The sequence below is a fragment of the Periophthalmus magnuspinnatus genome, chromosome 21 (assembly GCF_009829125.3).
Source record: "Periophthalmus magnuspinnatus isolate fPerMag1 chromosome 21, fPerMag1.2.pri, whole genome shotgun sequence".
Lineage (NCBI taxonomy): Eukaryota > Metazoa > Chordata > Actinopteri > Gobiiformes > Gobiidae > Periophthalmus > Periophthalmus magnuspinnatus.
The window spans coordinates 28,933,479-28,959,749 of record NC_047146.1 but is presented as its reverse complement, the minus strand read 5'-3'; the positions used below and the strand labels follow the sequence as shown (position 1 = coordinate 28,959,749).

General features: G+C 40.1%; 1 protein-coding gene and 1 long non-coding RNA gene across 2 annotated transcripts in view; one reads left to right on the top strand and one right to left on the bottom strand.

Moving 5' to 3' along the window:
• Positions 1 to 26,271, bottom strand: part of LOC129457312 (uncharacterized) — a 348,575-nt gene that overhangs the window by 48,275 nt on the left and 274,029 nt on the right. The window lies entirely within an intron of this gene.
• Positions 1 to 26,271, top strand: part of cryl1 (crystallin, lambda 1) — a 55,723-nt gene that overhangs the window by 24,529 nt on the left and 4,923 nt on the right. The window contains exons 4-8 of the mRNA XM_055230742.1: positions 5,140 to 5,301; positions 5,594 to 5,689; positions 7,553 to 7,651; positions 12,639 to 12,747; positions 23,768 to 23,874. Coding sequence (XP_055086717.1) covers positions 5,140 to 5,301; positions 5,594 to 5,689; positions 7,553 to 7,651; positions 12,639 to 12,747; positions 23,768 to 23,874 — 573 coding nt within the window. The remainder of the gene's footprint in view (positions 1 to 5,139; positions 5,302 to 5,593; positions 5,690 to 7,552; positions 7,652 to 12,638; positions 12,748 to 23,767; positions 23,875 to 26,271) is intronic.

Genomic DNA, 26,271 nt, shown 5'->3' with positions numbered 1-26,271 from the left:
TCTATGCAACTGGCGTTTGGACTGGATGACAACTACTCGGCTTTAAATGTTATTTTTCACATTTTTGCTAACCCATGACTCAATGGTCAGGTTTTTCTTTCATGGGACTGAACAGAGATTTCTCTACTGATGGAGAGCTGGTAGGACTAATCTATTTTGTTTTTGCTCTGCGATCTGTGGATTATGGATTTGCGTGATTTATTCCAATCTGTTCTGTGTGTCATTCATGCGCAAGCTCCCTGAGGAGCCTGTTCTTCTGTGTCGGTCTTAATGCGTTAATTGCCATAAACAACAGCCCTACCAACTAAAAATACTATAGTGGTTACATTATACTTCAGTTTATTGTCAATTTGGAAGACACATTTGAGCCCAAGCTTTAGTTTCCTGGCTGATGTCTTGAGATGTTGCTTCAGTATTTCCACATAATATTCTTTTCTCATTATGCCATCTATTTTGTGAAGTGCACCAGTACCTCTTGCAGGAAAACAACCCCACAGTATGATGCCTCCACCCCCATATTTCACAGTTGATGAAAGTGTTCTCAGGCTTTCAAGCTTCCCCCTTTTTCCTCCAAACTTAACGATGCTCATTATGACCAAACAGTTCAATTTTGTCTCCAAAAATGAAGGTCTTTGTCCCTGTGCACATTTGCAAACCAAATTGTAATCTGACTTTGTTTCTTTTGGAGCAATTACATTTTCCTGGTAGAGTGGCCTTGCAGCCGATGTCGGTACAGTACTCGTTTCACTGTGTATAATGACAGACTCAACTTCAGCCAGCATCTTCACAAGGTCTTTTGCTTTTGTTCTTGGGTTGATGCACATTTTGGACCAAAGCATCTCTGGGACACAGAACCCATTTCCTTCCTAAGCAGTATGATGGCTGGATATTCCCCTGGTGTTTATACTTGCGTATAATTGTTTGAACAGATGAATTTGACCCCTTTTGTACCCACTGATGAACCAGACTTGTGCAAGTCCCCAATTTTCTTCTTGATATTTTTGCTGATTTCTTTTTAGAAGCTAGCAGAAGCTTCCAAAGACATGACATCACCATCTGGGTTTTTCCAAATTGTTAAAATGCATACTAGTCTTATTGTATGTAAATTTCTGAAAGTAATGAAAAATGTTCTTAAAAATTCTACTCATTATTCTGGCATTAGCAAATAGAAATAATTTTGGTAATCCTAATTGACCTAAACCACTAAAAGTTTAGTTTGATTTCATGTCAGACAGTGAGAAAAAAAAACCTCTTTGCCTCAAAAGGGTATGCAAACTTCTGGTTTCAACTGTATCATGCACATAGTGAATGAAACTGGGGCTTTCAGAGCTCTGTCTCTGTGGCAGACTGGCACTGAACAGAAGATTAGCTAAGCTTAGAGGGCAGAGACCGAACATATTATGCCTCCTCTCCCCCTGAAAATAAAAGGTATATGAATTTTCCTTTAGCACTTGGATTTACTTTTCTTTCCCGTTTCCAGAAAAAAAAAAGTATTTGACTGTACCCATTTTTCTCACGTAGGTTTAGAGCTGAGCTGTAATTAACAAACAATATTATTATTATTATTATTATTATTATTATTATTATTATTATTATTATTATTTGCAATTAGATCATTACAAATTATAGAATAGAATTGTATGCACATATAAAAATGGAACATATATTTACAAATAGGCAATATTTCAATTTCTCCAAATAGAGAGACCAGATGTTGGAGTTGAAAGTTGAATAAAAAGCACAACAATGAGAGCAATACTGTGGTGAACGACAGGTGACCAACAGGTGACTGACAAGTGCTGCTCTGCTCCATTCATCTCAAATATGTGTATATCTCTATGCTCCACAGTCTGAGTCTTTTACCCAGCATGCACTGCTCTGTCCTGAGATGGCGCTGGAAGTGTGGACCTGGGCCAGTCATGGAGGGGCATGCACAGGAGACAAAGGAGCTGTTCAGAGCAAACTCTCAGAAACTGGACACACATCCAGGATACTGCAGAGCTCACCTCCAATCTTTTATCTCCTCACCTCATTAGGGTCCCAGGATGGACCTCTGGGCACTATGGGGTTAGTTTTAAGTTAAAGCAGGGCTCATGTGGCCTTTGTAGGTGTTTGGCTTTGACAAGAAGACTTTTGGAGAAACATTCAACAAAAGTTGGGAAACGTTTCAATCCAATATATTCAATTATCTTAATATTAATAATGATTTAATCAGTGTTTTATAAACAGGTTTATACATTCTTGTACTATATCATAGACCCTTATCTGGAAATGGGAAATCACTTTTCACCAAACATCAAGTTCACATGGGAAGAGGCCAAGGAGAACAAACTGGCCTTTTTAGATTGTGTAGTAACTATAGGAGGGGACCTGGAATTCCAGGTAGAGGTCTTCTGAAAACTCAGACACACTGACCAATACCTGCTGTTTGATTCAAGTGGTGCCCACAAACACAGAGGGAAAAGTGAAGGAGGAACACCATGAGGAGAAAGCCCTCTCGGGTTATGGATATCCAAAATGGGCCTTCAATAGATCTAAGAGAGCTAAACAGGACAACAGGGAATCTGAACCTAGAAGGAAAGAAGTAAATATTCCTTACACAGCTGGCGTGTCTGAAAAGATTCAGAGAATGTTCAGAAGTTTGAAATTCCGGTCTAATTCAAACCCTACACACACTTTTAAGACAGAAACTGGTTCACCCAAAGGACAAAACCCCGAGCCATAAACAAAGTAATGTGGTCTACTCCATTCAGTGTAGTGAAGAGTGCAGTGAGCGGTACATTGGAGAAACTAAACGGCCACTCCATAAGAAAATGTGCCAACACCGTCGCAACAGCCCTTATGGACCCCAGTGTGCTGTCTCCATCTCCATCTCAAAGCCACTAACCACTCCTTTGAAGATGGTGAGGTACAGATCTAACCAGAGAAAAGAAATGGGTTGAGAGGCGAGTTAAAGAAGCAATTTTTGTAAGGAAAGACGATCCTTCCTTGGGCCTTAGATATCACCTTTCCCTCATATATAACTCCATCCCCAGACCCAAAGCAAACAAAGGAAACAAAGAGAACAATAAATCAAATCAAATCAAATCAAACTTTATTTATATAGCACTTTTCATACAAAAAAAAAAGTAACACAAAGTGCTTTACAAAGCATTAAAATCAGTCCCACCCACCAAACCCACCCAGCCACCCGACAGCCCAACAACCCAACCCCAACACATCAATAATCATAACCAAACAACCCCCCACCCCCAACACACACTAGAGCTAGCCAGTATGCCAAAAGGTGTGGGAAAACACCCATTAAGGGGTATTGGAATATGTTAAGAATGTCTCAGGCATATTACACTCTTAGTGTAGCTCAATACAAACAGAAACTGTAAACAAAAACTGTTTCCTGTTTCAGTATATTTGGCTTCTCCCTTCAGATAGATATAAGGCAGTGTCACCAGCAAACTGACCAGAACTGAAAAAGCGACTTGGATGAGCAGTGAAACGTCTTCACTCCTACAACTTTTGTCCAGTTGACAGATTTAGCTTTGGCTTTTACTACTTTTCACCAAAGCAAATTGATATTTATGAATATTTATTGACCAAGTTAAACTGAGAGCATATGAAAATTAAATATGAAAATGAGTAAATCAATCTCTAAACTGGGGCTTAAAGATTAGAACTTCCCAACTTAGATAAACTTCCCAAGCCAAGTGATGTGTGCATGCAACTGGGAGTTTCAGTCCATGCTGTCGTGCTGATGCCTTCAGAAAGTCATCTCTGAAGATCAAGCTGCATGGGGTAGATGCAGGCCAGAGGTCTAGAGGTCCACACTCAGAGGCTCTCTTCCAGTGTTGACAATCCAGGGAAGGGTGCTTTTCTGTTTAATATCCATATGGTCTCAGCAGCACGGGTCACAGAATAAGGCTACATCTAATCTAATCAAGAAGATTGTTAACCAGAAAAATGTAAATTCTTAAATTTGGAAAATGTGAAAGCATTGCTTTCAGTAAGATTAACTATAATTTGGATTAAAAACAAGAGATGGGCACCAATTTGAAGAGAGAACTGAGAATTTTAACTTTCTATACATCAAAATGTTTTATAATTAGATGCAGACAGTACACCTCAGACTTATTTTGACCTCAAGAGCTGCTTATACAATATAGGGCAAGATACATTTTGCTTAAATACATGGGGAAAAAATCGGCTACAAGGCCTTTGATGTTAAGTCATGTTCATCTAATATTATGTTAGCATTAGGGAAGCTTGACAGGGTAACAATGAGAATTTTGTATTGAATAAATATACCCCAGGCTTCTCTGACAAAGCCCCTGTTATATCGTCCCATGTGTCATTTTCAAATGTACAATTGAGATCAGTCTCCCAAATTATTTTAAGATTTTATTTTATTAATGCTGTTGTTAGCTGTTAGCTAAAAAAAAGGTTCTACAGCCACAACTGAACCTCAGTTGCCAGTACCTTGACCTACAGATAGAGGACACATAGGTTTTTTCTCATTCTCAGTATATGGACCGGCCATGCCTCATTTTAAAGCTCAGAACCTACACCTTCACTGAGCTGCAGAGGCTAGCACTGATTAATGATTGGCTGCAGGTGCTTTTTGTTTCATGGTAATGATTGCTATGGTAATGATTCAGTTCAGAGAGTCCTTTTTAGATTTAAATCAATTGGATTTCAGCATTGAAACTGGCAACCCGAATGAGAGACTGCTGTGAGGCTCATTCTGCTTTCTGATTGGATAATAGTCTTGGGAACCAAAACACCAAATAAGGCATCATCTTCAATGTTTTCATAATGAAGAATGAATCAGCATCACAATTGTCAATAAAAACTATAGTTGATTTGAACCTGGGGACACAGTTAAGTCATGTTTATGGAATTTAAAGTCAAAATCTTATACTTATGTCATATACCTCATTTACAATTTTGTTCAGCAGTTTTTCAAATTAATCTACGGTAATAGCTCCATGCACTAGGAGAAGTGCATGTTCCTCTGTGATGCCACTATGCGCACATGCCTGTTGCAGAGTCACAAATGATTGAATTTTATTATGGGATAAATGGTTGATTGTCCTTGCATGCCTTCCCTGTTGGATAATTGACCCCTCTCTCTCTCTCTGTCAGGAGTGTGTGTTTGAGAATCTGGAGGCCAAGCAGAAGGTCTTCCTGGACATCGAAGGCCTTGTAGGAAGTGATGTCATCCTGAGCAGCTCCACTTCCTGTCTGGTACCCAGCCTGGTCTTCTGCAAAGTGCAGCACCAGAGCCGCTGCCTAGTGGCTCACCCGGTTTGTCTTCACACTGACGGGACACTACCACATACATATCATACAATGCATGCAACTGTTTTTTACATAGGTGTAGCTAAAACAATTTAATAATGTAGGTTATAGAACTGCTTGCTTATACAGCCTTGTACTGATAGAAAATGTAGAAATGTAGCTTTTAACTGTGTTATAGTTGTTTCCCCTCAACATTTGCATGTAGAACACCCCCACCATGATGTCACTGCAAAGCATTAATTGTGACGAGAGATTACATCTGAGGATGTAAAGGATGCACTTGTGTGATCTGTTCTAGGTCAATCCTCCGTACCTGGTGAGACTGGTGGAGTTGGTCCCTCACCCTCTGACCTCCCCCTCTGTAATGGACATGGCCCAGGCCCTCATGAGCCAGGTAACATTACACCACTCTCAAAAATTGTGGTCTTTAAGCACATGATATCAGCAAATGGTCCAATTAAATACTTGACAGTGCAGAGTATCTATAGGCTCACTGTGGACAAATCTAAGCATGAACATTAGATTTGTTACATTTTATTTTGCCATAGGTTTCCATTGTAAGTAACCTAATGATAAGCAAGCCAAGTTTGTGCTCGGGATGGGACAATATACGATAATATCGCTAATCGCAATTAAAAAGGTCCACGATTAAAAAGGTCCACGATTAATCGTTCGTGGAATTTTTTAATAATTGTGATCATTGGGCACAATTTTAATCGCCTTTATGGCACCAGACTGCCTCATGTTTTCCGTTTCAATATAATGTTTAGTTGTTAATTCTGGTGTTTGCCCACAATGGGCGCCTCTGTCATAGCAATTACACTTGTTAGCTTCTGTGCCTATTGGGCAGTTACCGCTGTCTGAACTATATTCTGCCAGATACCAGCAACAAAGTCTGATCCGTAACTCTCCACAGGAACGTGCCAGAGCACGCATCACCCATGTGCACAGATGAGATACTAATGTTTGCACATCTTATATTTTTACCTACAATAATACAAACTGCAGAATAAAACAACACCTTTCAAACGATAGACAAATGAAGTCTAATTCATACAGCTAAACACAAATGTGCCAGGACACATGGTCACGATATATTTGACCTAAAATGATGTCAATAGCAGAATAAACCACGCTTACCGATCGAGGACAGCATCCAATCCATCAAAAAATAAAGTCCTCTACTTCTGAGTCCACTGTGGAATCTTCACTCTTTGCCACGAACCGCTCGGGGTCCGAGATGCCTTTAGTATAACTCGTTCAAACATCCACAGTATCCTCGATCGCATACTTCCTTTGTTTTGTCCATTTCGTCATGTTTAAAATGCAAAACAATGTGTAGAATGCAGATTTCTGCATCCACTTGGCTTCGGCCGTGTCCCAATTCATCAAAGTGCCTTAAATGCACCGTTCACAGTGATCATCAAAGGGCACTTACGTCATTTCCGGCACGACAAGGGTTGTCCCATTTCGACAAGATGGAGGCTACATTGAGGAGTACACATTTTTGGTCGGGAACGTTACTTTGAACAGTGCATTTGACAAATTGGGACATGGCCTTCGTTTACGCACTTGTCAAGCCATGGCATGTGACACATCGTTGTGTTCCGCTACTCATTGACTGTAAGGGGAACCCACAACCCCCACCTTAATCGCCAACATTTGTGTCAAATCGACAAAAGAAATGCAAAAAAAGTGATGGAGCAGATGTCGCGTTTGGAATACTTTCCTGTAGTAGACTGGACATGGAGGATTTAATTTATTTTGTGGACATCATTTCTTGACTGGATTATATTCTCTGGACCTGTATGGAATGAATGAGACCAACTTTGAGGATTCTCGTTCTGTCAAACGTCAACATATACCACAAAGGTAAGTGAAGTCCAAATCCAAATTTTTGGCTTTCCTGTAAAAATGTCTTTCCTGACAGGACTGGGTGATTGCAGGTGGAAATGGTTTACGTATTCAGAAAGACAGTGCTGTAGCTTTAATTTGATGTGTAGAATGTTTATGTGGGTGACATAGAAGTATATTTACCTTGCTGTAGATTTGTAAAGTATGGGAACGTTAACAGGTTAATAATTATCGTGATAATATTGTTAATCGCGATTATTTTGGTCACAATAATCATGAGTCTAAATTTTAATATTGTCTCATCCCTAGTTTGTGCTAGGGTCTGCTCCTGTCTGCTCCTTTCTGCTCCTGCCTGCACCTATCTGTTTCTGTCTGCTCCTGTATAGTTTGTGTTGTGTTCCAGGTGGGCCAGGTTCCGGTGCGTTTGAGCAGGGAGTTGGATGGTTTTGCTCTGAACCGGATCCAGATGGCTGTGATTGCAGAGTCCTGGAGGCTAGTGCAGGTCCGACCTACTTTCTCATGTTTATCTTTACATTTTATAGTCACCCAAGTCCATTTGGTTCGAACTAATGGACTCAACAGAACTTTCCTGGTTGAAGGATCTGAACCTGATGTGGAACCATGAGTCAGGAACATGTTTTAGTTTGAACTTTTAGGCCCACCCAGTTAGTCCTTTCTGCCACTGTGATATTGCATGATGACATAGAAACAACTGTCTGGGAAAGTTTCACGCAGTTGTTTCCTTATAGTTCTCCAGTGTCTGCATACTATTTGTTTTGTTTTTTGTTACTTTTGAAAATGCACAATGACAGAGAATCAAGTGTCTGGGATAGTGTCAGGCAATTGGTTTCCCATGATTCTTTGTAACAATGTGCCTGATTGGGTGAAAACGGTGACCCTGTCAGTAGCTTCTGTGTTAGTTATTATCAGAAAAAAGCTTTGTAAAATGAAGAAATTATGTTAAACAGTCACATTTTGTGTCTTATTTAGCAGCTTTTACTGCATATTCTTGGAAAAAATATGTTAAAATCAGTGACACACACTTTCATTAAAGGTTGACAAATAAATACAACTACAGTGTTCCCTCATTTATTCCGGGGGATACGTTCCAAAAATAGGCGAAATTCACAAAGTAGAAAGCTTTATTTTTTTTACAATTATTATATATAATTTAAGGCTGTAAAACCTCTCACCATCACTTCATACACTTTTCTCAGACAGGCATTAACATTTTCTCACATTTCTCTCTTGTTTAAACACTCACAAAGTTCAAACCTTCGTAAATGGAAAAAAAAAAAAAGAACAGCATTATAGAACAAAACCAAATACTATACTGTACTTTAAATAAAAATGACAGCTTTTTGAAGCACTGTAACAAATTAAATTTTAATGATCAACCTATGAGGTTGGACATATAAGAAATGATTAATAGTGACTCGCGCATATTTCACAGTTCCTCTGACCGTGCCTCTTCGTCCTAGCACTGCTCCGCTCCGCTGTAATGTCTTGTAATGTTCCTGCAGTCACTGATCCACAAAGCTAAAGCAGACTCCATCCTTACGCAGGTGCCTTTTTCAGTGTAGAACGTTTCATTGACATTGTGGGTTTTGTCAGAGAGAAAACTTGCAAACATACACCTGTACTCTACAGGAGACACAGCACGTCCCTTAGCCAACCAGGACACAGAACACAATGCACGTTTATACACTCTTAAAAAGCATGCAAAATTGCACCCAAAAAAAATCCTCGAAACAGCGAGACTGCAAAAAGTGAAACGCAATATAGCGGTTACTGTATGGTATACAATTTTATTATATAAACAGTATACCATATATATACACAAAATAAGATGGGGACAGGAGAGTTTGTGGCATCTAATGAATACCAAAATAAACCTACAACTTTAAACTTGGCTCTGTCTAATTCAGCCTTTTTTTTGTGAAATGATATAGAAGTAGTGTGCAAACTCCTCCTTGTGTAAGTGGTAATTGCTCAAGGTCCTGCCCTCACAGTGTCCTTGTAAAGTGTCCTATCATGAGACAATGTGTCTGTCCCTGCCGTCACACTCAAATGTCCTTTTCCATGCTGGAATCGGACCATCAGCTGACCACATGACCACATGGCTGTCTCCTGACTACACAGTCCGAGACAGTCCAACACAGTCCCGCACAATCCCGCACAATCCTGCATAATTGATTTTCATGTTTTGTTTTGTTTTTAGACAAAAAAGACAAAAAGGTTTGAGGCTGAACAGGTGCCACCTTCATCCAACTGCTGTGACGTGTCACTTATCAGATGACAACATCTCACCCTTAAGCCTGCACTGTGAGGCCTGAAGCACAAGTGTGTCCAAACTCTTCAAATACCTTCAGTCTGCTGATGAGCAACTAGAGCTATAGAGTTCTTACTGCTACTGCAGGGGTCGGGAACCTATTGCTCTTTTGATGACTGCATCTGGCTCTCAGATAAATCTTAGCTGACATTTGTTAACACAATAAGTAATGAATAAATTATACATAAATACAGAAGTAATCAAATAAAGTAATTCTCAAAAATAAACAATAATATGGTAAGAAAACCATTTGGCTCCGTCTTTATGCGCTGCCTCAACTAACACGTTGTCACAGCGCGTGCTGTTTTCCCCCCGTGCGTGCTGTCGCTCTTAAAGTGACAGTAACATATTTACGTAAAACTTCAAATAATGAATAAGGAAATACATTTTAAAATATGTGACTTTTTTGGCTCTCTCGGCTAAAAAGGTTCCCGACCCCTGTGCTACTGCCTTACTACTACTACCAAGGATTTGTATGCCATTGTGAACTCTTGATAGCCAAGTTAATGAATTATTAATTATTTAGTTCATTTGAATGATTTTGAAAATCAAATACATCTTTGGTTATATTTATTAGCTGACTTCTGTGTTGGTCATTAACACATGGCCACATTGCATTGTTGAGATAAAGCACTGGGTTTAGGAGTGGTTTTGGAGGCAGCCTCTTGATCTGATCTCTTAAAAGTCTGCTGAGCCTTCACTCTCTTTATCAGATCTCTTATAAGTTTGCACTGCCAGTGCCTAGCCTCTACTAGACACTGGCAGCACTGAGCAGTGTGAGGGGGAGCACTGGTACGGAGCATTCTAAGTGTGATTTTATGTCTCAGTCACGGTGCAGGCTGTGGAGAGGCTCATGTGATTCTCTAGAGCCTTTTACACGGAGGGTATGGTCACGCTGTGTCCAAGGCTCTGTCACATTTCCTGGAAGTCAAAGCCCAGGAGCTCTGGGTCAGACCGGAGGAGCGAGACACCTCATGACAGCCTATCAGCAGGACTTAGCAGGAGGCCATAGACCAGTGTTTAGATATTTAAGTAATCTTAAAGATCCATAATTCATTTTCTCAATGAGCTGCAAAGCTGTTATTGGTAAGGTTTTAGTCTGTGGACTGAGACATGTCGATCTCTTTTACATGTCCATGCCCCTTCTCTAGTCACTCTAACACAGTGCTGTAACACTGTCCCACACCCACAAGGACTGCATGTGCTTGCAGATTTGTGAGCGGGCCCTATGTGAGGGGCCCTATGTGAGCTGTCCTATGTGAGGGAGAAGAAAAGTAACTCCCCAGCGTTGATGAAGGTGGAATGTGTTTATTCTTCACCAAGCAGATGGTCACTATCCTGTAAAGTAGGAAGGGAGGACTGCCCCAATACTCACTGAATGTACGTTCACCCTTATCACCTGTGATCACATGATGGTTTGTAGAGTGTTTTTATGGTCTAACTTGAGTGGGCACACTTTAACTGTTAATTTTACATTTAATTTGTAACACTCTGCCTGTCTGTGGCAGCACCATTTGACAAAAGGAGTTAACGCATGTGGATGAATGCTGCGTTTTACTCGTTCAAGTGAGGGTTTTTTTACTGACAGAATAGTAGAGAATATTTGGAATTGAGTCAGTGTTAAACTACTCTTACACCAGCTCTCTTTGAGGGCTGTGTACGTATCAATAAGTGCCTCACTTTTTTGTCCTACCTTTAACATGATCCTTTATTAGAGAATTAAAGAAGCTAAATTCCAGTCCTCACAGCGCTGTAAACTGCTGCTACAGCTCTGTCAACTGGTTCAACCAGAACAGCAAACACTCCTGGGGTTGTTATTGTTGAACCAGATTGGCGTCTTTGGGGTTTTATAACATTATTCTTAATGTCTGATTTTTAATCTTCTCGGTGATTTGGACAGGACTCAGTGATTAGACAGGACTCATTGATAAGACAGGACTGGTGGTTGGCCCACATGTTTTGGAGGTAAACTCCACTGTGAAACTCCAGCTGTGCTGGCATAACGTGTCAAAAGAATGTTCCTGAGGACACAAACCTTTTCTGGAGTAGCATCACACAGACTTTCTCAGTGTCTGTTCAGCCAGTTTAGTGACTGCTTCTGTCAATCAAACTATGTTTATAACACACTTTTCATACCAAAAGATGTAACACAAAGTGCTTTACAGGCATTACAAACAACCCCACATGCCCTCCCAACCACTCTACCCCCCAGCCGTTCCCTACACAACCATGCAACCCACAGTCCCATACACACGCACACACACACATACATTTACATTTTACATGATTAACACAGATTTTTAAACGTGTTTGACTTAATAATACAAGATTTATGTCATGGACCTGATGAGAGGTTCCCATAATGTGAGTGTGCGTGCAGATACTGTGAGAAATAGCTTCATGGTCGCTATTTTAGTGGGCGGCGAAGTGTGGTGTACTGAACCAGTGGTGATTGGCCTAGAGTCCCCTGGTCATTGTGCAGTACTGGGCAGCCCTGACCCAGCAAAATGGCAGTGGCTCTTTTCTGTGACAGCAGAGGGTTTTATGTAACAGAATGGTGCTGACCACAGGCCAGTGTGGAATCCCAGAGCCTGAGAACCTGCCTGGCTTCACAATGCCCCTCATATAAGTGCCCAAATAAAGACTGGACTGTGTCAGGACTGCAGCTCAAAGCAGGCCTACCTGCCCTCTCCTCACTCGCCCACCCCACCTGCCTGTCCCTGGCCTCACCCTGCCCACCCCATCTACCTGCCCCCTCCCTCACTGGCCCATTTCACGTATCTTCCCCTTCCCTCACTCTGCTTACCTCACCTACCTTACCCTTCCCACCTCACTTACCTCAGTCTGCCCACCTCACCCACCTGGCCACTATCTCTCACCCTGTCCACCTCACTTATCCGTCCTCTCCCTCACCCTGTTCACCTCACCTATCTGCCCTTCATCTTGCCTACTTCATCTACCTGCCTACCTTGCCCATCTGTCCCCACCCTCACTCTTCCCATCTTAGGCATGAGTTCAAAATCAATATTCCACACTTGTTCATTTACAACAAATTAAAATGCATAACCAGTAGTGCAGCAGGGAGGCGCAGACCAGAGTATACTCATATTTACTCATATCCAGAGCGGACCCAAAAGTGTGTTATGTTGTACTGCAGGATGGTGTGATCTCAGTGAAGGATGTGGACCTGGTGATGTCAGAGGGACTGGGCATGCGCTACGCTTTCATTGGTCCAATGGAAACCATGCACCTGAATGCACCTCAAGGTAGTGATTATTTCTGCTTCAATTATTCAACATCATTTTGATCTGTCAGTCTCAAGTTAACCAGTGTTAAAAGTCAAATTATACCCCCCGTCTGGACTATACCTGGGGTTTAAGGGATCTAGACTCCATTATACCTGGGTATATTATGATCCCCCTTGATGTTTGTTTTGCCAAGTTGAATAATTGCTATAATCAAGCCTTCTAGTGGTTTAAAATTGCAATACTGACTGTCAAATCTGAACCTGGGATATACACACATGGGTAAAATTGTTGGTACCCGTCAGTTAATGAAAGAAAAACTCAGAATGGTCTGAGAAATAACTTGAATCTGACAAAAGTAATGATAAATAAAAATTCTATGACATTTAACCAATTAAAGTCACACATTGCTTTTCAACCATGCTTTAACAGAATTAATTCATGAAACAGGCCTGGACAAAAATGATGGTAAGCTTAACTTAATATTTTGTTGCACAACCTTTACGATTCCTGTAACTGTCAATGAGACTTCTGCATCTCTCAGCAAGTATTATGGCTCACTCCTCATGAGCAAACTGCTCCAGTTGTCTCATGTTTGAAGGGTGCCATTTCCAGATGGCATGTTTCAGTTCCTTTCAAAGATGCTCAATAGGATTTAGGTCTAGACTATTCTAATGTGACCTTCTATGAGCCCTATGTTTTCCTCTTAGCCATTCTTGGGTGTTTTTAGCTGTGTGTTTTGGGTTATTGTCCTGTTACAAGACCCATGACCTGCGACTGAGACCAAGCTTTCTGACACTAGCCAGCACATTTCTGTCTAGAATCCCTTGATAGTTTTGAGATGTCATTGTAGCCTGCACAGATTCAAGCCAGATGCAGCAAAGCAGCCCCAGAACATGACAGAGCCTCCTCCATGTTTCATAGTAGGGACAGTGTTCTCTTCCATTGTGAGTTTTTCTTTCATTAACCAAAGGGTACCAACAATTTTATCCATGTGTGTAAACCTCATACTGAAGATGCATCAAAGACATCACATCAAAGCTCATATGGGTTAGCTGCAAATTGGATTTAGGATTTGGTAAAACAAACCATGAACTATTTTTGCATAATAAAAAATGTTTCTATTTGTAAATTAATCAAAATTACAATTGTGATTAGTAAAGCCAATATTTGATTTTAGCATCTCTCACACACTTCAAGCTAGTGGGTGTTGCCAGTGCCTGGAATTCCCAGATTTATAATTTTTCCCACAAAAAATAAGACACAGCAAACCACAGCAAAACAAGCACATGCAATGGAATCTCTGACAAACAGAGGGGTGTATTCTGGTCCAGGGGAGTATAACCTGGCTCAGGACAGTTTCTCCCCGATCAAACTACCCAGGTTTGGTTTTAGCAGTGAGTAATCTGGCCTGTTACACCTGTCACTGCCTAGGTCCTATTTTTCACATTTTTATTTAATAGTAAGAAACAGCATTGTGTTAATAGTATAGTAAGTAGGAGACAGTGGGCTGACAGAGTGGTAGCAGACTCCAGGCTGGTGCAGTGCGTGGTCTCCCAAAGCCAGTTCATGGAACAGAGGGCTGATTCCCCAGCAGAGACATGGAGAATATCTAAGAGGGGTGTGAAAGCCGTGCCCCCCTTTCTGTACACTCACACACTCAGTCCAACAAAGGCAGCTTTTGATGGGGGGCTGAATGAACGCAGTCACCGCGTAATCTACACCGCAGCCACTCCTCCTGTAACTGCACGCTGTAATCAACCCTCCTGTGGTGGCCTTACCTGGCTCCATCAGATACTGGCACTGCCCCATCCTCCATGTTCACACAGCAGAACAACAGGGCCCAGCCAGAGCCCCTGTTCCTGTGCCAGCCCCAGTACAGTCGGCCTTAAGGACAGCCCAGCACTAGGGTTTCACCAGGAAACTCCGGTTTCACCATGGAACTCCGGGAAAATGGGATTCTGGCTACTCCACAGCAGGTACAGCCAAGGAGCAACACAATCCTTTTGGACCTTCTTTTCCATTCATTGTTTTGTTTTTATTTTCATGACTTTAACATTGTAGATTGAAGGCATAACTATGAATAAACACATGGATGGTTGGGTTGTCAAAAGTACTGAAAATCCGATACTAATGAATAACTAACTAGTGTCGAAACTCATTTGCGCAGGTATCGATGCTAAAAAAGTTACATTCACAGGACAGAAATGAACCTTTTCTGAATAGCTTTAGAATGATTACAACAAGTATAAGACCATTTAGACTAATATACACCGATGGATCTCTATGGAACCTACCTGGATAACTGAAGGATTACACAGTTATGAGTCCACATCGTAATATAAAAAGTACTACGATTTAATATTGAAGAGAGTCCATTTGACACATACACACTGACAAAACAACCTTAGACACATTACAATATCCAGTCAAGAGTGCATTCAACAATGTTTCCACTAATAACTCCTGACGCAATACACCAGTGAAATTGAGCTCACTAAGACCAAGAGATTGCAGCGGTGTCAACAAAGCAAAGGGTGGATACTTTGTGCATTTGAATGTAAAATATTTTTAAAAATAGTTATTTCAATTGTTTTCTTTGCTGCATAATTGCATGCGTATATCTATAGAATAGTAACCATAAATTAAAAAAACATCCAGTGAGAGGAAAGTTTCAGCTCAAAGCTATCGACTTGGAATCACGGTCATATAAAAATAATGTCTGTATTTTGGGGTAACCAGAGGATGAGGAGGGGAGCAGTTCGCTACCACAGTACAATGAGACCTTTTTGAGAGACCAACTGCAACTACCTGAAGGTTGTAACCTGAAAATCCAGCATGCACACTGCCACCGGAGACTCCACCGAGAGCATCATTCCTGGAGTGGGCATGTGGGATTGTTCCTGCAATAGTCACTGAAAGAGAAGGTCTTGAGTCAAGTGTGGAAAAAGAAGAAAATTCAGGTGGGATCTAGCTGCATCTTCTTTGACCATGACTGATTCCCCATGTTTAGTCCTGACTCTGGGCACCAGCAGGAAGCTGGTCCCTGAAGTCCTCAGAGTGCTAGATGGTTCATATGGCACTAACACACATATGTCAAACTCAAGGCCCGGGGGCCAAATGTGGCCCTCCACATCATTTCATGTGGCCCTCGACAGGGTAAACTAAAAGGTATGATGGCCTTAAAATGCTATTTTATCACGAGATAAGCAGTTACACAACCACATTTTTACATCTAGGCAAATGCATATGCAACTTAACAATATTTGTAACTTGAATAAGTAGTAAATACAGAAACAGTTAATTAACAAGTTTAAAAAAGTAGTTAGATTTATTTTACATCCGGCCCATTGAAGGCAGCTATTTTGCTAATGTGGCCCCCGATGAAAATATGTTTGACATCCCTGCACTAACATGTCGGAGACGTTCTTTGGTGCTAAGCCATGGAGAAACAAGCAGGGCTGCTTTAAGGTCCTACTCTCTGAGCCACAGGAAGCAAGTGCAGAGACCTGAGCACAGGACTTATGTGCTCGTACTACCTAGTTCTAGTCAGGACCCAAGCAGCAGCATTCTGGATACACTGCAGCTGTCTTAATGCTTCTTTGGGGAGGCCAGTGGTAAAAAGCTGAAAATGTTATTGATTTGAGTCATCTGTTCACAATATACACAGATGACTGCCGAGCAGCTTCAAACAATCAATACGTTCTAAAATACTCAGACGACACTGTACTGTTAACCTTATTGCATGATTCGGATAGCCCTGATCTGCACCAACAGGGAGTTAACAGAATAGTCACATGGAGTAAAAACAACTCTCTGGAAATAAACACAAAGAAAACTGAAGAAATTGTGTTTAGCCCAAAACTGACAGTTGCAAATCCCACCATTATCAACAACGAAATTATCAAACGGGTAGAATCGTACAAATATCTTGGTGTTATGATTGATGCCACCTTATCATGGAAACATCATATAGACTACATCTGTAAAAAAACTAAACAAAGACTGTACTTTCTCCGTCGCCTACGATCTTTTGGAGCCACTCGTCAGATCCTCCTACTGTTCTATACTGCTGTTATCCTCAGTGTGCTGCAGTACTGTAATGCTGTGTGGTACAGCTGCTTGTCCACATCAGTAAAGTCTGGAATTAAACACCTGATCAAGATCTGTTCCAAGACTGTGGGTCAGCCATTAGAAGGTCAGTATGAGGCTGCCTATCATAATAACACAATACGACTGGCAAGAAACATCATTTCTGACTCTAACCATGTTTTGAACTGTGAATATGCATTGCTTCCATCTGGGCGACGGTTCAGTGTTCCACGATTTAATAAGGTTAGGCTGAAGCATTCTTTTGTTCATCAGTCAATCCTTAAAATAAACAAGGAGCTTAATCCATAGCTATCAAAGTGCTAGAAAGTGACTTGAATTAATGTTTGTTTAGTGTTTGTGTCGCATGTGTGATGTTAATGTGTAGCAACGGAGCCACTGTTTTTATGTGCAAGACAAATTTCAGATCTCTGATCTGACAATAAAGTATTATCTAATCTAATCTGATGTAGTGGTTAAAGTTCAAATCTGAGTTTATTATTATCCCTTGATTTGTAGCTTGATTTGAAGGCTTTAGAGAGAGAGAGACTGGAGGTGACTGGAGGTGACTGCTGACACATTCTCTGTTTTTGTGGGCCAAGGACTATGACTTCAGTCTTGCCTGAGTTTACCTGGAGAAAGTTGTTTTGCATCCACACACTGATCTGTTGGATGCAATGGCAGTATGAATCCACTTGTCTATATTCACCTGCTGCCAGTGAGACATAGATCTGAGTGTCATCTGCATAGTTGTGGTAGGACACATTATTGCTGCATATTAACTGGCCTAATGGCATCACATAGAAATTGAACGGGGGTCACAGGATTGACCCCTGTGGCACCCCACACAGGGAAATTTTATCTGATACACATTTTCCAATTTCAACAAAGTACCCTTGTTTTCTAGATAGGACTTGATCCAGTTTAGTACCATAGGGTCAAGACTGAGACTTTGCCTGCATCAATGTTCATGTCTTTTGTCACCTTGATAAGAGCAGTCTCAGTGCTGTGGTGGAGTCTTAAACTGGAAAACATCAACGAAGTTGTTCATTTGGCAAAAATTAATAAATTGTTGGTGAACAGCTTTTTCGATGTAAAAACAGCAGATTTGATATGGGTCGGAAATTGTTCAGTATTGTGGCATCAAGACTGGTCTGCTTTAGGAAAGGCTTGACAACCACAGTTTTCAAAGCTCTTGGGAATGTTCCAGATTGAAGTGACAAGTTAACTATGCAAGCGAGTGGTGATAGGAAACTGTTTACTGAGCACAAACTATACAGCTTTAGTGGGTAACACATCAAGGCAGCATATAGAAGAACTCAGACTGGTGAGGATCTCTTGGACAGTTTTGTCAGTTACAGGTGCAAAGTGAGTCAGCTCTAAGTGTCTAGGTGGCTACAGGGATATTATTTGCATTGTGAAATTGATGGCATTTTTAATTCCTTGAACCTTATTATCAAAACAAACACATTGTACTTAGATGTGGAAATTAGTTCTAATGGCAGATGTACCAAAGGGGCTGGTCTGTGGGCAGGGTTGGTGGTGGGAGTGCTCCTGGGACTGAAACCTCTGTTGGGGCTGTCACAGACACGTTCAAGGCCTGTGGCAAGGGCCCGGGGAGAAGTGACGCTGGAGATGGATCCTTCACTTGGGAAGGTGGTGGTGGTGCTGAATCCCTCACTGGAGGAGATGGTTGTGCTGCTGGTGGTGACTCCTTCGCTATGGAAGGTGGTTGTGGTAGTTGTGGTGCTGTTGGTGGTGCTGACACATTGGCTCGGTCTCTGGGTGGTGCAGCAGGAATGCTTCTATCATTCTTCTTTTCTTTCACTAACTGCCCAGGACTCTATCCAGGCTGGTGCCTCAGAACATGGAGGAGGTTATCCGTCACACTCTCATTCCACCTCTGCTCAGGTGCGGGCCATTTCCTTTGAATTAGTCCTCGTTTCCAGAATAGATCAAAGTTCTCAGTGTAGTGCAGCCCTCTGGATGCATACGCGTTGAATCGCCATGTGTTCAGCTGAAACAGCTGGGTAAATTTGTCTATGCTAGGAGGAGGTCCACTGATGAATGTCTTAACCTCCACTTTATTAAGCTCCTCGAATAATTTAATGAAATCCCTTTTCAAGATTTCAGTCTGTTCCAGTGTATTTGACATTAACTGTCTGATTTTCCTAAATATACTCTGTGGAGATTAAATATAGTGAATAAAGAAAAAATATTATGAGATAAAAAAGTAAATAGCCAAGTGTTTTGGGGACAATAACAATGAACAAGTGAGCCCAGCGATTGTCTGGGACACAGTTAAGGCAGTGATTAGGGAAAACCTCATTTTGAGGACGGCATTAAAGGAGGTGAAAAGAGATGTCTGTGTAAAGTCATCCATGTCTTCAGAACTGAAGAAGCGGCTTGGATGAGCAGCGAAACGTCTTCACTCTTACAACATAACAACATATACAACATATGAAAAATAAAAGGCATTCAAGATAAAATACATTTTATTGTCCAAGAGGAATTAGAAAAGAGATTAAGATTCTGTAAGCAAACCTTCTATGATTCGGGGACAAAAGCAACAAGAATTTTAGCAAGATGCCTTTGTATGCAAAAACATGCATACATTCTCAGAATCGAGGAACTCTCTACTGGAAAACTGACTCACGATACTAAAGAAATCTGCACAGTTTTCAGAAATCATCTGGGAAAATTATATTAAAGTCCATCACCAATACTGGAAAGCAACATTATACATAATTTATCACATCTGGGCCTCACCGGGTATAACACAGAATGAGGTTCTATGAGAAAAGAGTTCAAAATTGGAATTGGCCAACTGAAGAATAACAAGTTTCCTGGCAGTGATGGATATATTAATGAGTGGTATAAAATATTTAAAGCAGATCCAGCGTCCATCTTACTTGAGTTTTTCAATTGGACTTTAGACAGAGCTGAAATATCACTATCTTGGAGAGAGGCAGTGATTTATGTTTTCCCATCCCTAACTTGAAAGAATGTTATGCAGCTCAATTTAAAACACAGTGTGACACAGAAGGAAAAAAATGAATGAAAAACTGTATTGTGGAAAATACTCTATTTACATGGCATGACAAAATATAAAAAAATACAAAATGGCTGGGATCTTGATCTGGCCCTCTTGTTCCTTTTGGCTCTGGTGGTACAGACCCAGCTTTTTCATTTTGGAAAGAGAAAGGTTTTATCGGTCTTTTGTACGTTTGTGGAGGGAAGTACTTCCAAATTAAAACCTTTCTGAGATAACGTGTTTGAAAAAAAAAAAAAAAAACAGATACCGTAAATTTCGGATTATAAGCCGCTACTTTTTTTCCACGCTTTGAACCCTGCGGCTTGTACAGCAGTGCGGCTTATTTATGGATTTTTTACTGGATAACGGCCCCTGGGTTTTATTTTCACGGACAAGCCTTCTACACGTGGCAGATAAATATGGCAAAAACAACTTAAGTGCATTAAAAAAATACAACTCACCAAACCGCTGCATCAGAGGGAGCCCTGCGCTGATTATGTGATTATGTCTACTCTGCTCCGCAGTTTCTTTCAAAAACTCTAAAGGCGTATCGTTTAATCCCAGGTGCTTATTCTCCATGTGCCAAAGCAGTTTTGAAGGTTTCATTGCCTTATTTGCTTTTCCCGTATGTTACGTAGAGCGGACTGTGCGCGTGAGTCACCTGCAGCGACAAACCCAGGTTTTAAGTAGGCATTGTCTGTTAAATTTATCTTTCTTTTTCTTGGAGGTGTAGTCTCCTCTTCTGGCTCCTCAGTTGTCCTTTTCCCCTTTGTTAAAAGCTCTCCAAAGACTTTTGTTTTGGCTCATTTTCACTCGCTTGTGGCTCTACTTTTGTGCGACATGTCTGATGTGTTATATGTGAAACGTCACCGCGGAGACAAGAGCAGATAATAAACTTGCTACTACATCAAATAGATTTCTGTGGCGATTTCCAGCAGGATTTTCATGATACATCTATGGACGAGCTTATTAGTGTGTCATTAGGGACGGGCCAAAGTTGCTCCTGACCCCTGTGCGCACAACGTCTGAAAATCAGGGCTCTTTACGCAGGACAGTGAGCTGTGTCTGTGTCTGTGTCTGTGAGACGTGAGCGGTGTTTGTTTTGAACATTGTTCCGAGTGTGACGCTTATTTTGAGCAACGAAAAATAAGAAAATATAATTTTATTTTAAGATCATAATAATCTTCCAATTTAAACTACAACAAAAAAGAGCTAACACAAATAAAATACACTTCAGCCACGCAGAGCCGCAGTATAAGGCTGAAAGAGGCGCATACGGCTCCGGAGCCGCGGGTTGCAGACTCCTGAAATAGAGCCACTGCACGTAAGCTCGACATCAATGAATCCAACTTGGTCAATGTAAAAGACGACAAAAGTTTTCAGAGGAAATAAAAGCAGATTTTCCGTTTTGGTGCAGTTTTATTTTCTAAACCTGCAGATGTGTTCATCCCGTGTTGTTGTCGTGTTGGTGCCAATTTTCAGGCACAGTTTAAAAAAAAGCGTGTCGGTGCACCGTCTTTCTGTGTAAATATCTCATGTTACAATATGAAAACCTGCGGCTTTTATTCAGGTGCGGCTTATATATGTACAAAATTGATTTTCTCTTCAAATTTGGCTGGTGCGGCTTTTAATCAGGTGCGCTCTGTAGTCCGAAATTTACGGTACTATTTTTACTTTTTTGTCAGGCTTTCTCACTGGAGAGATGATTGTCACTTGCATCAAAAAAGTTATAATAAGGAGCTGGCTTAAAAATGGCCCACCTTTTTTTCTATGACTCAAAGGACATATTTTTTTTATTTTGTACATAAACTTGAATAAATAAAAAGTTTTATCAATGTGAAAAAACAGAATTCATTTATTTTAAACAGTTTGCAGTGCTTCAGAGTTATTCCTCACTTTATGTATTCAGAACACCTAATTAGTCACCGTGATGAGTTTATAAAGCACACTTCTTGATTATCAGACAATAAAATGTTTTCCACGCAGACAACACATAGCAGACTTGTTTTGACCTTAAGAGTTGCTTATGCAGTGTATCTGTACTGGGGCAAGACTTACATCAGATACATCGGGTACAGGGCCGTTACCTCCATCAACGTTTCAAAGAAATTGTACTTTTCTTAGTACAATATACTTTTACTCCTACTTGAGTTATATGTTTATTGAAGTAACAGTACTCTTATTTGAGTAAAAGTTTGGGTTACTCTTCCCATTGTAAGTATACAAGTGACAAAAGCTTTATGTTGACGATATGAAATAATTTGAACATTTGTGTTTCATGTGCTGCTCCTGATATGATTTAGTGAGTTCTTCACATTACATCAACTTCAAATCATAAATCAGATCTTATACCCAATAGTTACTCCTTCAATTACTTTTACTTGAGTAGTAGTTTTACTTTTTTACCGTTGTTTGAGTAATTTCTTGGACCACTACTTTGTACTTCTACTTGAGTAATATAATTTTGAAGTAAAGTTACCACCTCTGTCAATAATCAAGTATGCTCACTGCTTTCTGAACATTAGACACTCCGGCAAAGATACTACATAAGCATGCATAACCAGAGCGTGCTTTTCCTGTCCCTACTGAGAGCGTGCATGTGCCTAGTTTAGTTGTGGTCCATGTGTGAGCTGAGCTCCTTGAACATACATGGGACTTGTGACACCCAGGTGATACAAAGCAAGAGCTGCTCCACCAGATGTAAACACGGGGCAGTTGAAGGCGCAAACGCGCAAATGCACATCGCTTGGCATGCTGCAAATGACATGGAAAGCATACAAATATAGAAAAAGTCTAAATGGAAAAATATGCAGGTGTGGCACTCCCCTTTAATCTTGTAATATCATTATGAACACACTAAAGAAAGACACTTAAAGAGGTGTTATGTACAATTTACCTCTTTTTTTTTGACAACCTTATAATGTTGTTCCTTCATCAGAAACATGCGTGAAGAGGTTTCATGTCATCCATGCATGTTTGAGTAATCTTGTGATCTCTCCCAGGCCCTATTCTAGCCAAGACTCAGCCCACAAGGCTACGTTTTTATAAATATACAAAAGTGGGATTGAAAACAATACATTATAACTTCACTAGCCTGATTCAATGTGCAGTAGTTTGGTTAGCGGGATTTATGGTGATTGTGTTGTGCTCTGAAAGAGGAGTGAATTGGCATAGAGAGCAAAGGGAAAGGGCCCTCTGAGTGTTAAAAAAAAAAGAAATTTATTAAACATGTTAATATGTTGTTTCTGGTGAATATAGCTTTTCAAAAAGATAAAAGCTAACATAGTGATCTAAATACATTATGTCATATGTTAGCAATTAATACCCCACAAAAGTGAAATACCACCTCTTTAATCTTCTCATATAAGCATCAACACACTAAAGAAGAAAACTTACAGAGGATGACAAATGTTTTTTCCTGTTCTGGTCCAATCCAAAATTAATGAGGCAATAATATTAAAGAGCCTGTACCAGATTCTTTTTTTTTTTTTTTTTTTTTTTTTTTTTTTAACCACTATTTCAGCAAAATTTGTCTTAACTACAAGCAGCTCTTGGGGTGAAAATATGTCTGCTGTGTACTGTCTCCATCTAACTATAAATGTTTTATTAAACAAGAGCTGTTAGCATTACCATGACATGCTTTGCTCTGCTCATGACATCTCTCTGTAAGGTCTCTGAGAGTTGTGAAAAGTGCTTATAAACTTCTCATGATGAATAATTAGGATGCTTAGAATGCATAAGGTAAGTGAGGAATAACTCTGGACCACTGCAAACCATTTAAAATGAACTATTTTTAAGGCCATAAAAATAAGGTACAGCACCTTTAAGCTCAAAGCAGTTAAACCGGATTAGGTTTTTTCTGAATATTGAAATTGCAGTAGTTGTAATTGTATCTCACAGCCCCCTCCCTCTTCTCAGGTCTGGAGGACTACATGAGGAGATACGGCCCAGGCATTCAGCGTGTCCTGTCCTCTTTCGGACCCACCCCAGACTTCACTGGGGACCAAGCCAAGGAGATTTTCAAGGTGAGGAGCCCCACTCTGTCAACGTCATCTGGTGTTTAGTCTATTTAAAAGGCACATACTGCTGCAGCCACTTTCACTCACTGCGTTTACATCCACAGACAAATCCAAATGTGCTAAACATCCAAATTAAAATTGTCTTTACCCTTAAACCTGTCAGACTGCTCTTGTCCCAGTCTAAAGCAGATCAAAGAACCAAAACGGCCGGCTATGAGATGTTCAGGTGCGTCTAGTAATTTACAACTAAAACTTTGTAACTACAACTGCTATTAAAAATTGCTATCATACATATAACCACATTGTCTTGATTAGTATCTGCTTTAGGATACTTCTGACAACCCTTCTTGGTTATGGGTACAGGTAAAGGCTGTAAGAGTGTTTGTTCATCAAACAGACAGTGAGATTTAAAGAACAGGATCAATGAGCAGGATTCCTCTCTGGCTTATGTTTAACCGTATCACCACAGAGTATCACCACACAGTATCACCTCTGCAGCCCCACACAGAAGCCACTATCAACCACAGTTAAACAGTCATCTCACAAGGTTTGAGCTGGGCCTGAGATCTAACACCCAGAGGTGGTAGAGTAGCCAAAAAATGTAAGGGTAATGTCACTTCAAATTAATATTACCATATTTCCTGGACTATAAGTCGCTCTGGACTATAAGTTGCATTATTTTGGGAAATTTATTTAATAAAATCCGAGACCCAGAACAGATATTTTATCTTTAAAGGCAAGTTATAATAACAATAAAATAGAGAACAGGCTGAATAGGTAGTACAGCACGCTAACGTAACACATAGACAATGAACTGAATACGTGTTTGGTATGTTTACATAAGATATTAACAGTTAATCAGATAACTACGCTAACGTAAAATATGTTGGCTTCTCCACAAACATGAGAGACACAAGAGTTCTTTTCACTGATGTTCACTGTGGTCTTACGTCTTCATCACAGTAGAAGCAAACACATCAAATATAACATAAGCTCTGGCTCATATTACATATACGCTATATATGTTAGTAAACAAACCGGTGAACCAAAAACTTTATATTTTACCTTTCAGTTGTTTCTTGAATAGTGCTCTGTCAGGTAAGACTTTGCTGAATAGGCTGAACCGGAAAACAAGAACTAGTTTTCGTGACCTTAAACTAGATTTATGATAAACTAAACATTTACAATATTCCATGTTCCAAATGAAAAATTATCACATTTATGGTTTTATAAATGAAGGGGAGATAAATTATGAAATGTATAAAAGAAACAAGTCAAGTACATTTTCTTACAGGTATTACAAATCCAGCCATCTACTTGTCAAACAGGTGAACTGTAACATGTATAATCAACTGTTACATAACACATATTTATTCAACATGTCTATCAAGCATTGACAGTGAACTGAATAAGTGTCTTGTATGTTAACGTATGATATTAAAAGTTAATTAGATAACTAAAGCATAAAAAACAAGCTGTTTACTCTTGAAATCACTAAATCCATTGAATTCTTCATCTTCAGTGTTACTTCTGAACAACTCCACCTGCTCTGAAAGTAGATGAAGCGCTGCTCCGGAAGTAGATGAAGCGCCGCTTCTGCGTGGCTGTCATACTGGTACACAAGCCTAGCAGTTGTGAGTGTGACACATAACGAAGATGTGAAATTATATATTTTAATAATTTCACATATAAGTGGCATCTGAATATAAGTCACACCCCCGGCCAAACTATGAAAAAAGTGCGACTTATAGTCCAGAAAATACAGTACTCGCGTAGAAGCACAAAGTAGTGGTCCAAGAAATTGCTCAAGTAAGAGCAAAGTATAGGAAAACTACTGCTTAAGTAAGTGTAACTTAAAAGTGTCAGGATCTAACATCTGATTTATAATTGGGGCCCGAGCGCGGTTATGGGACTGCCCTATTGTTTTTGTACAATTTAGCTGAAAATCGCAAAAATCCAGCAGTAAACAATAATGTAGAGACAATTAAGTGGTATGGAAAATTAGTCACTCATCATCATCTCCTCCAGCAGTTTTCGTGAAAAACACTTCAAACTTGGCCAAAAGACACAAAACCCAAAGAAAGGTGCAGAGAATGTTATCAATTAATTTTTAAATAAAATGCTGAGCATGGTCATGATGGTTTTTCAACATAAAAAAAAAAAAAATCTATCTAATAACAATAAACATTATTGGATTTGAATGGACCCAGTGAAGCACGTGTGCACATTTCTGAGCTGGACGTGATGACATGCAAATTAGGGCTCTATTTTTTAAAGATGGCTCTATAGCGCCCCCTTCAAATTGTATTTTTTTAAATTGAATAAAAGACAATATTTGTTGTGGGCTTATGAAAGTATTTATAACCCCAAATCCAATGAAGTTGGGATGCTGTGTAAAACTTA